Source organism: Lagenorhynchus albirostris, chromosome 1, assembly GCF_949774975.1.
Source record: "Lagenorhynchus albirostris chromosome 1, mLagAlb1.1, whole genome shotgun sequence".
In the NCBI taxonomy this organism is placed as follows: domain Eukaryota; kingdom Metazoa; phylum Chordata; class Mammalia; order Artiodactyla; family Delphinidae; genus Lagenorhynchus; species Lagenorhynchus albirostris.
In genome coordinates this window covers 121000357-121015443 of record NC_083095.1, presented here as the reverse complement: position 1 = coordinate 121015443, position 15087 = coordinate 121000357, and the positions used below count along the sequence as shown (strand labels likewise).

The 15087-nt window shown below is 44.5% G+C and overlaps 1 protein-coding gene across 7 annotated transcripts in view; it reads right to left on the bottom strand.

Moving 5' to 3' along the window:
* TLN2 (talin 2) overlaps positions 1–15087 on the bottom strand; it is a 448850-nt gene that overhangs the window by 142487 nt on the left and 291276 nt on the right. For all 7 annotated transcript variants that reach the window (XM_060151222.1, XM_060151260.1, XM_060151243.1 and 4 more), the window contains 7 exons: positions 10772–10873; positions 9952–10028; positions 7221–7401; positions 6204–6317; positions 3597–3705; positions 2626–2834; positions 1973–2071 (listed from right to left, as the gene is read on the bottom strand). In XM_060151222.1, coding sequence (XP_060007205.1) covers positions 1973–2071; positions 2626–2834; positions 3597–3705; positions 6204–6317; positions 7221–7401; positions 9952–10028; positions 10772–10873 — 891 coding nt within the window. The remainder of the gene's footprint in view (positions 1–1972; positions 2072–2625; positions 2835–3596; positions 3706–6203; positions 6318–7220; positions 7402–9951; positions 10029–10771; positions 10874–15087) is intronic.

The following is a 15087-nucleotide window of genomic DNA, read 5'->3' as shown; positions in this document are numbered from 1 at the left end:
TGCACAGGACACACAAGGGTAGTTTGAGGATCTGACTAAGGGGAAGTCAGGATGGGGACATAATTAGCTTGGCTTTACTGAGATGTATTTATGTGGTCTACAGTTAATTCTGTTTACAGTTATTATTGGACATTCCAGCACAGAAATGGCTTCCAGAAATACTCCTACCACTCATTATGGGTCTCAGCCTCCATGATCACATGAATGTTCATGCACTGAATGTCTCATTGTATTGCAGGATCTGAATGAGTGCTATGTTCCCAGCACCCCAGGAATGTGGAGAGCAGAGAAGGTACATGTTTCATGTATCCACAACATACATGACCATGTCTTAGCGTAACTGACATGTCTTGAGGTGATGAAGTTCGGCAGTTCTAGACAAAATAGCAAGCAAAATTGCCCCGAAGCGACTTGAACGCTAACGGAAAGTTGAATGATCCTTTAATTCTGAATTCTACAGAAATCCCAAACATTGAACCTGACATAGGATTTGGAAAAGGGCATCTTCCAGAGAACAAGGGCTCCAACTATAACAGTTTAATTAGAATGTATTTGTATGTTACTTGTAAAATGAAGACTTAGGAGGATGAGGAATGAAAGGTATCTTCCCACAAGTATGTGAAGAGTTCATCTGAGCCTGAAGATCCCTGGCAGAAGGCCTCTGCACCCCATCTGCGGGGTCTGGGAATAGAGGCAAACAGGTTGAGATCTTGTCTGAGCTGGCAGTGCATCCAGCCAGCTGCAAACAGTGGCTACAGCTGATCCCCAGAGGACACGTCCCTGGTATTGAAAACAAAGGGGTGACAAAAAAGACTGCCACACTTGTGGTTTTGGATATGACACAGACAAGAGACCCAGCTCTAAACACAAAGGAAAGCCTGTCCTATGTGTCAGCAGAGTGTAAGGGAGCGCCCGTGTTTTCACTCTTACATGTGAACTCAAGAATGATGCAATTAGGGACTTCCCTGGTGGCACAGTGGTTAAGAATCCTCCCGCTGGGGAAGGGGAAGCTGGGACGAAGTGAGAGAGTAGCATTGACATACCAAATGTAAAATAGATAGCTAGTGGGAAGCAGCCACATAGCACAGGGAGATCAGCTCGGTGCTTTGTGACCACCTAGAGGGGTGGGTAGGGAGGATGGGAGGGAGGCTCAAGAGGGAGGGGATATGGGGATATATGTATACTTACAGCTGATTCACTTTGTTGTACAGCAGAAACTAACACAACATTGTAAAGCAATTACACTCCAATGACGATATTAAAAAAAAAAAAAAAGAATCCACCTGCCAATGCAAGGGACACAGGTTTGATTCCTGGTCCAGGAAGATCCCACATGCCGCAGAGCAACTAAGCCCACAAGCCACAACTACTGAGCCCACGCGCCTAAAGCCCGTGCTCCACAACAAGAAAAGCCACTGCAATGAGAGCCCGCGCACCGCAATGAACAGTAGCCCCCGCTTGCCGCAACTAAAGAATGCCCGCACACAGCAACGAAAACCCAACGCAGCCAAAAATAAAGAAATAAATTTATAAGGTAAAAAATAAAAACATTTTTAAAAAGTAATGTCTTCATAAAAAAAAGAAAGAAAAAAAAAGAATGATGCAATTAAAAACTACCCCAAATAGATAAAACAAGCTTGGCCACGAGTTGATAACTCTAGAGGTTGGGTGGTCGGTATAAGGGTGGTTGTGACATTATTCCATCCGTATCTGTGTTTGAAGAAAGTGTAGCATGCTTACTAGTGAGAACAGCTAAGTAAGTGTTTCAAAGTGGTGATGCACGATGTAAGTGAAATGAGTCTTTCAATTAAAAATTCTTTTTCTTTAACACATAAAGACCACACTCTGAGATAATCCACCTTCATCTTTTTTTTTGTCTGCTCAAGGAAGACTCAGTTTCTCATTACCTTCTCCCTGCTTGGGTTTAAGGCCATCGCTTAGGCTCCAAGGTTATGGGCTGCAAATATCTTACCTGGAATCGCTCATCAGTCTCATTCTCTCCGATCTGCCGCAGAAGATCTCCACTGGCTTGTCCAATACTTCCAGCGGCGGTCAAAACTGTCTGTCGAGGCTACGAACACAGAGCACATCTTAGTGGGAAAGAGAATGCATTGCCTCCCCAGCGCCGTCAGACAGGGCAGTGCAGGAGGAGGAATCCTACAGGATGGCCTCCTCCTGCACCTCAGTGAGACTCTTGAACTATCTGCCAGACGGGAGACATCCATGTCCTGGTGGAATCTATGCAAGGAAATGCCTGTGGCTCACAAACCAGCAACGGCTGCATAGATGTGAAATGCTCAAATAATGAGCCTCATTCAGCTGGTAGGAAATTAGCGTACAGACTTGTATCCCCTTTAAATGTGTATTAGTCACGTGTGTTAGTTTCTGAGGTTACATCTAATCAAGTACCCTTGGGTGGGGAAAGGAGGCTTCCTACTAAGAGCTCAACCAGTCTCAAAGGTTGAACCATGGTTTCTGCACCCAGTTCACCAACTCCAAACCCCAGAGGGTGGGAACATGAGTCGTCAGGATGGAAGGGACAGCTCAGGAAGCAAGAACCGCATGGGACCCAGAGGCTGCACCTCCCTCATCAGAACCCGAGTGACTGATGGCCCCAAAGCTCACCTCTCCAGAAGTCGGCTGCACAGCTTTCAGCAAATCCGACACGGCCCCGGCGAGGGTCCTTGCAGCTCTGAGCAAGTCCTCCCCGCTGCCTACCTCATCGTCCATGAGGGCCGCCAACAGCTTCACGCCCTTGGACATCTCCGTCAGGTTGGAAGAAATGGTGGTGATGGCACACCCCACAGCGGTGTAGTCGGTGTCTGCAGGGTCACCTGGGACAGAGAAGGACCATAACCATCCAAGGAGGGTGGTGAAGGTTGAGGGGAGCCCAGGTTGACAGGAAACAGGGTAACACTGGCAGCAGAACCCTGCCCCCACCAACGACGCCCCCATCCTGCAGGAGTCAGACGTCTCCCCATCTCCAAGGTACTGCTCTTCATGGGGTCCTTTTACCCCGAGGCCTCATATATTAAGATACTGAGCATGTGCACCTTTAAAATTCCCAAGGAAGAATCAGCATCTCACGGCCCTTTTCAGAAGGCTGCTCCAAGGTCAGCCGCTTGGAGAGGTCAACTCTACCCCTGAAACACTGCAACGCTGCTTGGTGAAGCCAAGATCTTCCCTGTCTCTCATGTGACAGTGCAAGGCTGGGAGTCGTGCTATACAGAGGAGACCATGGCTGGACAAGACAGAAGAAGGCACCCATGATGGCTAGTCATCTAAAACCATTTTGAGACTGTAAGCTCTCAGAAGGGAGAAACTGGCCTCGATATACTTTGAAGTATGTCCAGCAGCTTGAACAATGAGAAGAGCTGGATAAGTGGTTTTTACTGATGATGCATGATCCAGACAAAAAGGTATGAGATGTTCACCGCATTTCTCCTGGGTCAGTGGGAGAAAATGTCTGAAGCATTGTGAGGGCCTAATAATAGACTCTCCTCTCAGAATAGGACAAATCTGTTGTTTCAATCAAAGAATAAGAACGTTTGTTTTTAACAAAATCACAATACACCACAAATTCCTCAGGGACTTACCGGCTGTGAGGTTAACAACTGAAGCTGTTCCAGCTGTGATGGCATCGACTTGAGAGTGGATTTCATGTTTGGATTCGTCGACTTTATTCTGAACCCATACCCTAGACGCCTGCAAAACCAGACAACTTCATGACAAAAGTGCTGCACAGGATTGCCCAGGAAACCAGAGAAGTTGTGCCATAAAATGAGACCAGCGTTTTGGCCACACTATTTTCACTGGGCCAGCACCAACGAGGCCCTTAAGTCACCTTGAACGATGTACTTAACAGGCTTCTTGCTCATTCACTCATGCTGAATGGCACGTAATTTCTCAGTACTTTTTACTCACGTTATGTTGTCTTTCAGATCTTGGAGAGAAAAATTCTGTGGCTTTATGTAGGTAAATTCAATTTAAAAATTGAAAATAATTAGTATCTCATGGGGCTTCCCTCATGGCGCAGTGGTTGAGAATCTGCCTGCCAATGCAGGGGACACGGGTTCCAGCCCTGGTCTGGGAAGATCCCACATGCCGCGGAGCAACTGGGCCCGTGAGCCACAACTACCGAGCCTGCGCGTCTGGAGCCTGTGCTCCGCAACAAGAGAGGCCGCGACAGTGAAGAGGCCCGCATACCGCGATGGAGAGTGGCCCCCGCTTGCCGCAACTAGAGAAAGCCCTCGCACAGAAACGAAGACCCAACACAGCCAAAAATAAATAAATAAATAAATTTATATATATAAAAAAAATTAGTATCTCATAATAATACTGCACAGTGGCAACAACAACTGTTGCTAATCTTCATCTTGTTTTTTAGAGAATGGGGTTAGAATTAGGGTGTTCTAGCTCATGCGTGTTCTATCAGCATAGCAATTGTCTTTTGTTCACAAGATGAATGTCATGTTGACGTGGCACCTTTCCTGGTAGGGTTTTGGGAGGTGGTTGTCAAGACCCCTGCTCTGGATCCAGCTCTACCACTAACAAATGATATGACTTCGAGCACATTTCACCCAACTCCTGTGCCTTTCATTTCTTCTACTGTGGAATCTCACTCAATGGTCTTTTAAAACCTTTCTAGTTCTTATACTTCATGTTCATTTGACCCTATAAATAGCAAATTCTGTTTTTGGCTGTTTCTGGTCTTAGCCAATAAATGCTCATTTATACACTGGTAATGATGATCCTATGGTTATATAAGGTGCTGATCTGCTTCCCAAAACATTCCCAAAATATTAATCTTGGTTCAGCGTATGTCTAGCACTAAAATATTTTATATACTAACTCTTTGAAAATTGGTGAAGCAAGAATATTAAATCCAGATATTTTAAAACTTTCTCTCACAACTGTGCTGGATATGGGAGTCTGCCATATGTATTTTTACTCTCAAGCTCCCCAAAGCAAAATATTTAATGACTTCAGGGCCCTGGGAGAAACAGCACTAAGGATGCTGCACCCTGCAGGTACACAAGTACACAAAGGAAAAACACCGAGCAGGGAAAACTTGGAGGCAGTTAGCCTGGCTGGACAAGATGAGGCTACAAATTGTGTCTTGGTTCTGGCCCTACGAGGGTCAGGCAGTCTTAAAGCAGTGGTCTTCAACCCTGGCTGCATATTAGAATCACAATAGGGAGATGAAAACCCACTGATACCCAGGCCCCACCCACCGGCAACACTGATTTGTTTGGTCTGACCTGGGCCCTAGGCTTCGTCCTTAAAACTCCTCAGGTGATTTTTAACGTGTGAAGCAGGGCAGGGAAGGACAGTGATAGCCAGTGGTTTGCAAATGTGTACACAAAACAGTTAGGAACTTTACTAAAATGCAGATTCTGATTCAGAAGTTTGGGGTAAGGCCTAAGATTCTGTGCCTCTCGCAAGATCCTAAGTGCTGCCAATGCTGCTGGCCTGTGGATCACAATTTAAGGAGCAAGGGGCTAGACAATTTCATGCAGCAGCAGCTACAGGAAGGCAGCTAATCTGCCTCGCTGAAAAGCTCAATAGTAGTAACCCAGTGGTTTGTGAAGCATGGTCTCTGAACAAGTAGCTGCAGCACCTGAGAACTTGCTGGAAATGCAAATTCTCAGGCCCCACCCCAGACCTACTGAGTCAGAAACAATGGGGGAGGGGCCCAGCAATCTGTTTTAGCAAGCCCTCTGAAAGACTGTGATGCTTGCTCAAGTGTGTGAACCATGGGTAAATACTAACAACAAACCCAGCTAATACTCACCGGGCTCTCACTACTGTGTTAGGTGCGGGACTCAGAACTCCTTACATGATTGGATGGTTGGGTCTTCACAACAGCCCTACTCAGGGATGACAGAATGGAGGCTTAGAGAGAGTAAGCTGCCCAGATTCACACAGCCATTGAGCAGTAGAGCTGGAATCTGGGTCCAAATGATAAGACTCGAGTCCAAGTTCTTAGCCCTTATGGGGTACTGCCGACAGCCTGTAGCACCCTAGGATTGTCTCCTCCTGTGGTGCAGCCTAGAGATGGAGACTCCATCTCTTGAAAAAACATGGACTTCCAACTCACCTAGCTGGAGACAGAGATTCATCTCACTGAATCGAGCCAGAGCACAGAACCCCGTTTTCTGCCAGGGCAGAGACATCGAATAAAAACACTGAACAACACTTACCATATCCTGGCCGAGAGGCGGCAGGGAGTCAAGTTCACTGAGGTCGTCCTGGGCCTGCTGGACAGCGTGCATGCTCGTGTTGATGGTCCCCATGAGGGCCTGCTGGGCCGAGGTCTGCAAAGGCAGGTAACACAAGGGGTCACACCATACTCCTGGACTGGCAACACAGGCTCTACATGAGCAAGGAAAGTGGACCTGAGATCATGAGAAAGCAGCCCAGGGTATGTCTCAACAAACTGCCCGAACCAGCTCCTATTTCAACGGGGGGCCAGTAGGTATTATAATACATTAGTAGGACACTAAATATGAGTGTTTGCAATAGGGTGATTCTCATCAGCAGAGTGTGGAAAACAAGAAGGCTCAGGAAGAGTCCCTGCAGGGGAGCTCAGGGGACCCAATCCTTGAGTGCTCCGGACAGAAGGTCTCCTGCACAGGAATCACATGGGTGTGCTACATCAGAACTCTTCTTGGTAAATAAGATTCCACCCAAACCTACAGTCAACACGCTTCTCCACTCAAATCACCTCTGGACTTTAAGGCTTTTCTGCTTTCAAAAAGTTCTTGCCCCAAAGCATGGGATTCCAGAGCAGGCCTGAGAGAGGCCCCGAGTCAGGTAGACCAGCACAGCAGAAAGAACCAATGATCCGCTGGGGGGAAATGTGTGGATCGGAAGAGACTTGGTCTACTTCTAAGCCTCCCTGAGGGGTATCTGGGCCGATGAGCAGGCAGGGGAGCAGGGTCCTATCCCTCTCTCGCAAACCACGTGGAGAGGCCACTGGTCCTTGTCCAGCCCTAAAGGACACCTGTGGTCCTAGACAGGGCATTGCCAGAGCCACCCATTTAAAAGAAAACACACTGGGAATTAGGCATTGGGACTGCACAGCTGAAGAGCCAGGATTCAGACAGGAAGTAGTGAGAGTGAGGATGACACACACAACCTATCCCCAGGCTGGTGTGGCTCCCTGGACACCAAAGGCAGCATAGTGACGAGCAGGGCAAGTCCCCTGGTAGCCTCACCAGCGGGGGCATGTGGCCTCGGTGCATCTGTCCAACCATGACCTGCTGCTGTGGGGAGGGCATGCTTCCAACATTGAAGGTCTCAGGCCCGCTGGAGCCGGAGCGCATCACGGCCGGCAGTGCCACTGAACCATGCTCCACCTTCCCGGTGCGATTGAACTGCTGCTGCAAGATGGTGGACCTAGGGGGACAGACGCTTTGGTCACTGCGAGGTGGCCATTCACAGGGAGTGTAATAAGATACCACAGGTGTCACCAGTGTTCACTGCTTCATGCTATGGCAACCAGTTTCCAAGAAGCAAATACAGACAGAATTGTGAACGAAGTAGCAGCACTAAAATGTTTCAGCAGAACCCTGAGATGAATTAATCCTTTTATAATCAGTAATATAAATAACTACTCCCAGTGTATCTAGTTGATAGGTTCATGGCATTATGCTATTAGTTGTTCTTAAAAAGACACAAAAAATAATGATGTTCTAGGCATAAGTGAATGTTTTGGATACACTGATCTATTATTTTGTAAATTCTACCTGAAATAGCATTCATTCAACACCTTATCTACTGTGTGCCACGTTCTATTCTAAGCCCCGGGGACAGAGACCATTTATCCTTAGCTTGAAGGAAGAAGCGTGGAAAAGAACTTAAAATCTCCCACAGCTTAGCTCCCCTTCCCCAGGTCAAAAGCCATTGACCACAAAGGCTGTTTCAACACCTTAGAAACTTTGATGATTGGCAGACTTTGGCTCTCTTCCAGATCATTTCAACTTAAGTCTGGGAAGACTCCTAGGGCATCTAATAAAAAAATTGTCAGTTTTTTTACTTCTTGATATTTTCCTAGAATGAGCAGTGAGTGTACAGGACTTTGAGCAAATGAAGGTAAGAATGTGAGGGTGGCACAGTTGCCTCATAGCCCAGTGGACAAACCCACAGGGAGAGTCCGGGGGAGTCTGCGGGGTGGGGGGGCAGGGGGGTGGGGTGGGGGGGCAGGGTTGCTGAGCAGCTGCATTAAGGCACAGCAGCCTCTGTCCCAGGTTTCTGGAACCACTGCAGGTCACTCCCTGTTGTCCAGGGCAAAGCTTGTGAGCCAAGCTAGGATTCCAAGCAACAGGCATCCACGCAGCAACATTAACATCTGCGGAGGGGCTGGCACTAGGGAGGGTGGATCTATGGCTCCTCTCGGAGCTCAGCAGCATTGCAAGATCTCAGCCAATGTCTAATACAGGGCGAAGTGGAAGGTCTAGTGATGAGGAACTCCCCTGGACCACTCTACCTGCTTGCCATGACCAGACCGCACCATGATGCCGTCTGCATCAGTGGGGAGGGTCCCAGCACGCGGGGCTCAGACACTTACTGAGCTGCTCCTAGGAGAAGTTCAAGCACAGCAGAATCCTAGGAAGTGAACAGCTCACCCTATTAGGAAGTACTAGGTTACTAATGTCCATCTAATGGTCATTAATAATTTCAAGAAATTAAGGTCTTTTGCCAGAGGGTAGCAAGTAGTACTTGAAATGCACCACATCAAATTTGGTTCCAACTTGCGTACAAATAAGGGACAAACGGAAAAGCACCTTCAAGGGGATTATGATGCAAACTGTGAGAAAGTGTACAGAGTAGCAACATCAGAGAAACAATTCCTATTACTAGACAACTTCAACGTGGTGGAATATGCTCGAACTCTCTGGCAGTGCACTATAGGAGACATCAGAACACCTGAATCTGAGTCCTGGCTCTGCCACATGCACGCATCTCAACTAACCTCTAGGAGCTTTGGTTTCCTCATCTATGAACTGGGGATGATAAAATCTAGCCTACCTCTTCCACAAGGGGATGCTGCTGAGATCAAGTGAGACAGCAAGATGGACACACACAATAAAGTACAGACAAGAAAAGTTATTACTACAGTGCTCTATTTAACATCAAGGGAGTAGCTGAATAGGTTTTGGTCAACACGTCTCCCTTATTAGATGTTACTTAATTTTAATAAATCTCAGTTTCCTCATTTATAAAATGGAGCTAAATTGAGATTATTCTGAATTTAAAATGATGATAATAGTAAACATTTATTATGTACCAGGGATTGTTTTATGTGCTTTATTAGTAACTCAATCATTACATTCAAACTTATGAGGTAGTACGATCAATCATTATTCTCATTTTATAGATGAGATGAAAGAGACAGAGAAAATAAATTCATAATGTCCCCAAGGCCACACATTAGAAAACAGACCTCAGATTTGAACCCAGTAACTCTGGCTCCAGGGTCCATGTTCTTTTCTTGTTCCTCTGCTGCCTCATGACATATGTATCAAGCGTGGCAGGTAAAAGCACCCCATAAACAAAAACTCCTCTACCAGCTAGGCCCCTAGCCCAAAGGTACAGAATTAAACTCAGTCTCCAGGCTCTGATGATAATGATGCAGTTTATGAGATTTAAATCAGAAATTCAGAACAGGACTCATGAAGGCTCACTGTGTCTAAAGGTGGAATTACGCACTACATCCTGTTCAGTGTCTCCCTGAAGTCCCCAGCCACCGCCGCCCCAACAAGACACCCTCAACCCTGATGACAATGGTCTGGGGACCACACTTCGAGAAGCAAGACTCATCTATCTCATCCACTATCACCTCCTCCACGTGAGGGACTTCAGGGCAACAGCCCCAGAGCTGGCACGAGGAAACCTGCCCTGTATCCAGGGAGAAGCCAGTTCTCCAGTGTTCTTAACGATACTTACTTTTTGGGGGAAACGGACTCTTCTAACATAGTTGACTCCTCATCGCCCTCTAGTCCAAATCTATCTTTACTTTGTTTCTGAGGTAAAACAAGACAAAAACGAAAGTCAGCAGGTCTTGACACAAGACCCTTTTAAGAGGCCCTTTAAAATGAGCCACACAAGCAGATCTGTTAAGGTTTACCCCAAATTCGTTGTATTGGATAATTAATAAGTGATGGGTGAAACAAAGCAATAGTAATGAAAAAGAAATATATTATTTAATACAGAGAGATAGATAATGTCTTCTGTGTAACAGTACTGCACAATTTTATACAGTTAAAATCAAGACATAGATATAAATATTCCGGTAGAACTTGGCTATTTTTGTGGGCTGTATCTTGAAGCCCTAGGAAAGGTATACCACTATGGCATATAACCCCCCATTAAAATAGGTTAAAAAAGAGAGAGAGAGAGAGAAGAAAGAAAAGGAATATCTTCAGATCCTAAAGCCAGTTTCTATAGAGGCCGGAAAGCATAACAATTACGTAGAGAGGAAGACGCTGAGGGGTTAGCCAGGCTCATTCATTAGCTAAATGATGCACTATTGCTCATGACTTGGCAGTCAATGACACAAATATGAGCTGCAGCAAAATCAGAAATCTCCTAGGATATGAGGTTAAAGACTTCACACTTAAGCAATCTTAATGTTAAAGATTCAATCAGTGAATCAAGTACTTTCCATGAGGTGCCTGCTTGCTTGTTTGTTTTTCAGGGAGCTTCATCACCTAAACTGAGTCTTTTAATAGAGAAGTGTTGTCCAATTTGCATCAGTATGAAATACCTTTTTGAGGATGATGTCAATGTAGCCTGCAATCAGCTGGGATATTTGCTCTCCCTCAGTGGTCTGTACTGAATAGTAGCTTTCCTGATACTCCCCAAAATCCTGGGGGGACAAAACCCACATTAGAAGAAATACAGCACATCAGCAGTTTTAAAGGTGAGGGGGTCCAGTTTTGGAACAGGTTCTGGCATGGATTCACTTTTTCTTGCTTGCCCCCTCTAAATACAACTGAACATCCTAAAATTTATTCAACAAGCAATGGTAAGGGGCTCTGAAAGCTGGAAAGGTAGACTGGCTGGTGACTTCAGGACCTGAAGAACCACAGTCTGAAGAGTTCTTGAGTTTTGTTTTAGATCCCATACCCCAAAGACTGGGTGCTGGAGAGGGCTGAAACTTGGAACGTCCAACGGTAAGTTCTCAAAAGCCTGTTCTCTTTGGCCAAGGGACCAGGAGAGGGGAAGCCCAACAGAGACCTAGTTGGGAGCCTCAAGCAGCTCCACAACCTAGGTTGTTGCTCACCAGCACCTGCAAAGCAGTGAAAGTCTGGCCATCCCAGGCCCTGCTCCACAACCCAGGCAGGCAGGTGATCTGGTCACTTTGCAGCAGTGGCCACAGTGAAGCCCTGTGTCTCCCTCCCCTCCACTCAGTGGCATAAGTAGATTCAGGCTCAGTAGCTTCTACCTCCCCTAGCAAAGGTCAGCCAGCAATAGCAGGTGGCCCAAGGAAGTACCTTCTTCCCCCACACCCCGAGCACCAACAGGCTTTGAACAGGAACCCCAGCAGAGTCAGAAGTACAAAGCAATCCAGAATAGCAATGCAAGGGCTCAGAAAATAAACTGCCATTGCAAATCAAGTCCACAAAGACTTGAACACTAGAACACTACACACTAAACCTACAGCCAGAACACTACACACTAAACCTAAACAAGTTGACTGTCTGCTACAACAGAAGATATAAATAAGATCAAGAGTCTCCTATTATCATAATCAAAACATCTAGGATATAATTGAAAATCACTATTCATGTAAAGAACCAGGATAACTACAACGTAAAAAAAGATAATCAGGGCTTCCCTGGTGGCGCAGTGATTGAGAGTCTGCCTGCCGATGCAGGGGACACAGGTTCGTGCCCCGGTCTGGGAAGATCCCACATGCCCTGTAGCAGCTAGGCCCGTGAGCCATGGCTGCTGAGCCTGCGCGTCCAGAGCCTGTGCTCCGCAACAGGAGAGGCCACAACAGTGAGAGGCAATCAACTGAGGCCAATATTGAAATGAAGCAGATGTTGGAATTATCTGATGAGGAATTTTGATTTTGAATAATAAAATATGTTTCAATGCCCAATTAAAAATTCTCCCAAAACAAATGAAAACAATAGAAAGATTCAACGAAGAAACCCAAGTCATAAAAAGGAACCAAATTGAAATTTTAGAATTAAACAATACCATAACTGAAGTAGAATGCACAGGATATAAACAGTAGTATGGAAATGACAAAGAAAAGAATCAATAAACTTGAAAACAGATCAACAGAATTTAGTCAAGCGAAACATCAGGAAACAGACAAAATACAACAGAGCTTCAGGGGTCTGTGGAACAATTTACAAAAAGACCTAATGGGAGTTCCCTGGTGGCCTAGTGGTTAGGATTCTGGGCTTTCACTGCCACAGCCAGGGTTCAATTCCTGGCTGAGGAACTGAGATCACACAAGCTGTGTGGTATGGCAGGAAAAAAAAAAAAAAAAAAAAAAAATATATATATATATATATATATATATATATATGAAAAGACCTAACGTCCATATCATCAGAAATATGGAAGAAGAGTAGAGTGTGGGACCCAAAAAAAAAAAAAAAAGTATTAAAAGAAATAATGGCTGAAAACGTCTCCGAATTAGTGAAACACATAAACCTACAAATTCAAGAAGCTAAGAAAACCTCAAAATAGAATCAACCTAAGAAACCCACCCCAAGAACTTTTGAAAACTAGAGAAAAGAAAAACTTAAAAACATCCATAGAAAAGCAACATATTACCTACAAAGGAATACCAATCCGATGACAGAAAATTTCTATTCTGAAACCACAGAGGCCAGAAAGAAGTAGAATGACACTTCTCGAGTGCTAAAAGAAAAGAACTGTGGATCTCAAATCCTGTATCTGGCAAAATTAACCTTCATGAATGAAGGGGATATAACATTCTCAGATGAAGGAAAACTAAGAATTTGTTGCTAGCAGACCTACCTTTAAAGAATGGCTAAAGAAAGCTCTCCAAACATAACGAAAATGAGAACAAAAGAAGACTGGGAACTTGAAAGAGAAAGAACAATGAGATGGATAAAAACAGAAGTAAATGTAATAGACTATCCTTCACCTCATGAGTTTTCTTCAATTTTATTTTATGGTTGAAGCAAAAGCTGTAACACCATCTCATGTAGTGGTCAATGTATACAGAAGAAATATTTAAACAATTACACTCAAAAAGTGTGGAGTGTAAACAGACCTAAATGGAAGTTAAGTTTTTATATTTTATTTGAAGTGGTGAAACATTGATGCTAGTAGGTGGTAATTAATTTCATACATATATGATAGTATCTAGAATAATTACTAAGAGCACTATGCAAAGAAATATGCTCAAAAAGATTATAAATAAAAATGGAGGGGCTTCCCTGGTGGTGCAGTGGTTGAGAGTCTGCCTGCCAGTGCAGGGGATACGGGTTCAAGCCCTGGTCTGGGAGGATCCCACATGCCACGGAGCAACTGGGCCTGTGAGCCACAACTACTGAGCCTGCACGTCTGGAGCCTGTGCTCCATAACAGGAGAGGCCGCGGCAGTGAGAGGCCCACACACTGCGATGAAGAGTGGCCCCCGCTTGCCAAAACTGGAGAAAGCCCTCGCACAGAAATGAAGACCCAACACAGCCAAAAATAAATAAAAAATAAATTTATAAAAGAAAACTCTGGTGAAGCCTTTAAAAAAAAATGGAACTCTAGGGACTTCCCTGGTGGCACAGTGGTTAGGAATCCACCTGCCAATGCAGGGGACACAGGTTCGAGCCCTGGCCTGGGAAGATCCCACATGCCACGGAGCAACTAAGCCCCGTGCGTCACAACTACTAAGCCTGCGCTCTAGAGGCCATGAGCCACAACTACTGAGCCCACGTGCCACAACTACTGAACCCCACGTGCCTAGAGCCTGTTCTCTGCAACAAGAGAAGCCACCACAATGAGAAGACCACTCACTGCAACAAAGAGTAGCCCCAGCTCGCCGCAACTAGAGAAAGCCCACGTGCAGCAACGAAGACCCAATGCAGCCAAAAATTAATTCATGAAAAAAAATTTAAAAAAAATGGAACTCTAAAAAAATGTTCAAGTAACCCACAGGAAGGCAAGAAAAATAGAGAATAAAATAAACAAAAAAAAAATAAAATGGTAGACATAATACCTAACATATTAATAATTAGCTTAAAAGATAATTGGCCTAAATACATTAATTACAAGAGTGAATTTTAATAAAAAGCACAACCCAACTCCATGCTCTCTACATGAAATTCATTTAAAACCTAACAATATAACTAGGTGTAAAGTAAAAGGGTAGAAAAATATAACATTCAAACACCTAATTTAAAAAAGCACGAGTGGCTATACCAATGTAAGATAAAGCAAACTGCAGAGCAAAATCTTTACTATGAACAAAAGAACATAATGATAGAACAATTTCTCCATTAAGAACATAGCATAATCTTAAATGTACAGATACAGAACAGCAGAGCTTCAAAATACATGAAACAAAAACTGATAGAGATGAAAGGAGAAATAGAAAAAATCCCCAATTGCTGTTGGGAACTTCACTCTCAGGAATTGTTAGAATTACTAGACAGAAAATTAACAAGGATATGTAAGACTGAAATACCACCAACAGCTAACAGGATCTAACTGGCATTTATAGGACACTACACCCAACAGCAGAATGCACATTCTTTTCAAGCACTCATGGAACATTCTCCAAGAATGATCATATCCCTGTGATAGAAAACAAACCTTAAAATTCTACAAATTGAAATCATACAAAGTATGTTCCATGAACATTAACAGAATCACAGTACATCTCATTGACCATAAGAGAAACAAACTAAAACTCAATAACAGAAAGACAACAGGAAAATCTCTAAACACTTGTATATTAAATTAAAGCTGGGTAGGAAGGAAAGAAACTTTTACAGGTTATAAGCTTTAATCCAACTTTAGTAAAAACATTGATATTTGTTCTCTCTTTTGCTTCAGGTAGTTACTGCAATTCGCAACAGTTTTTAATAACTTTTTG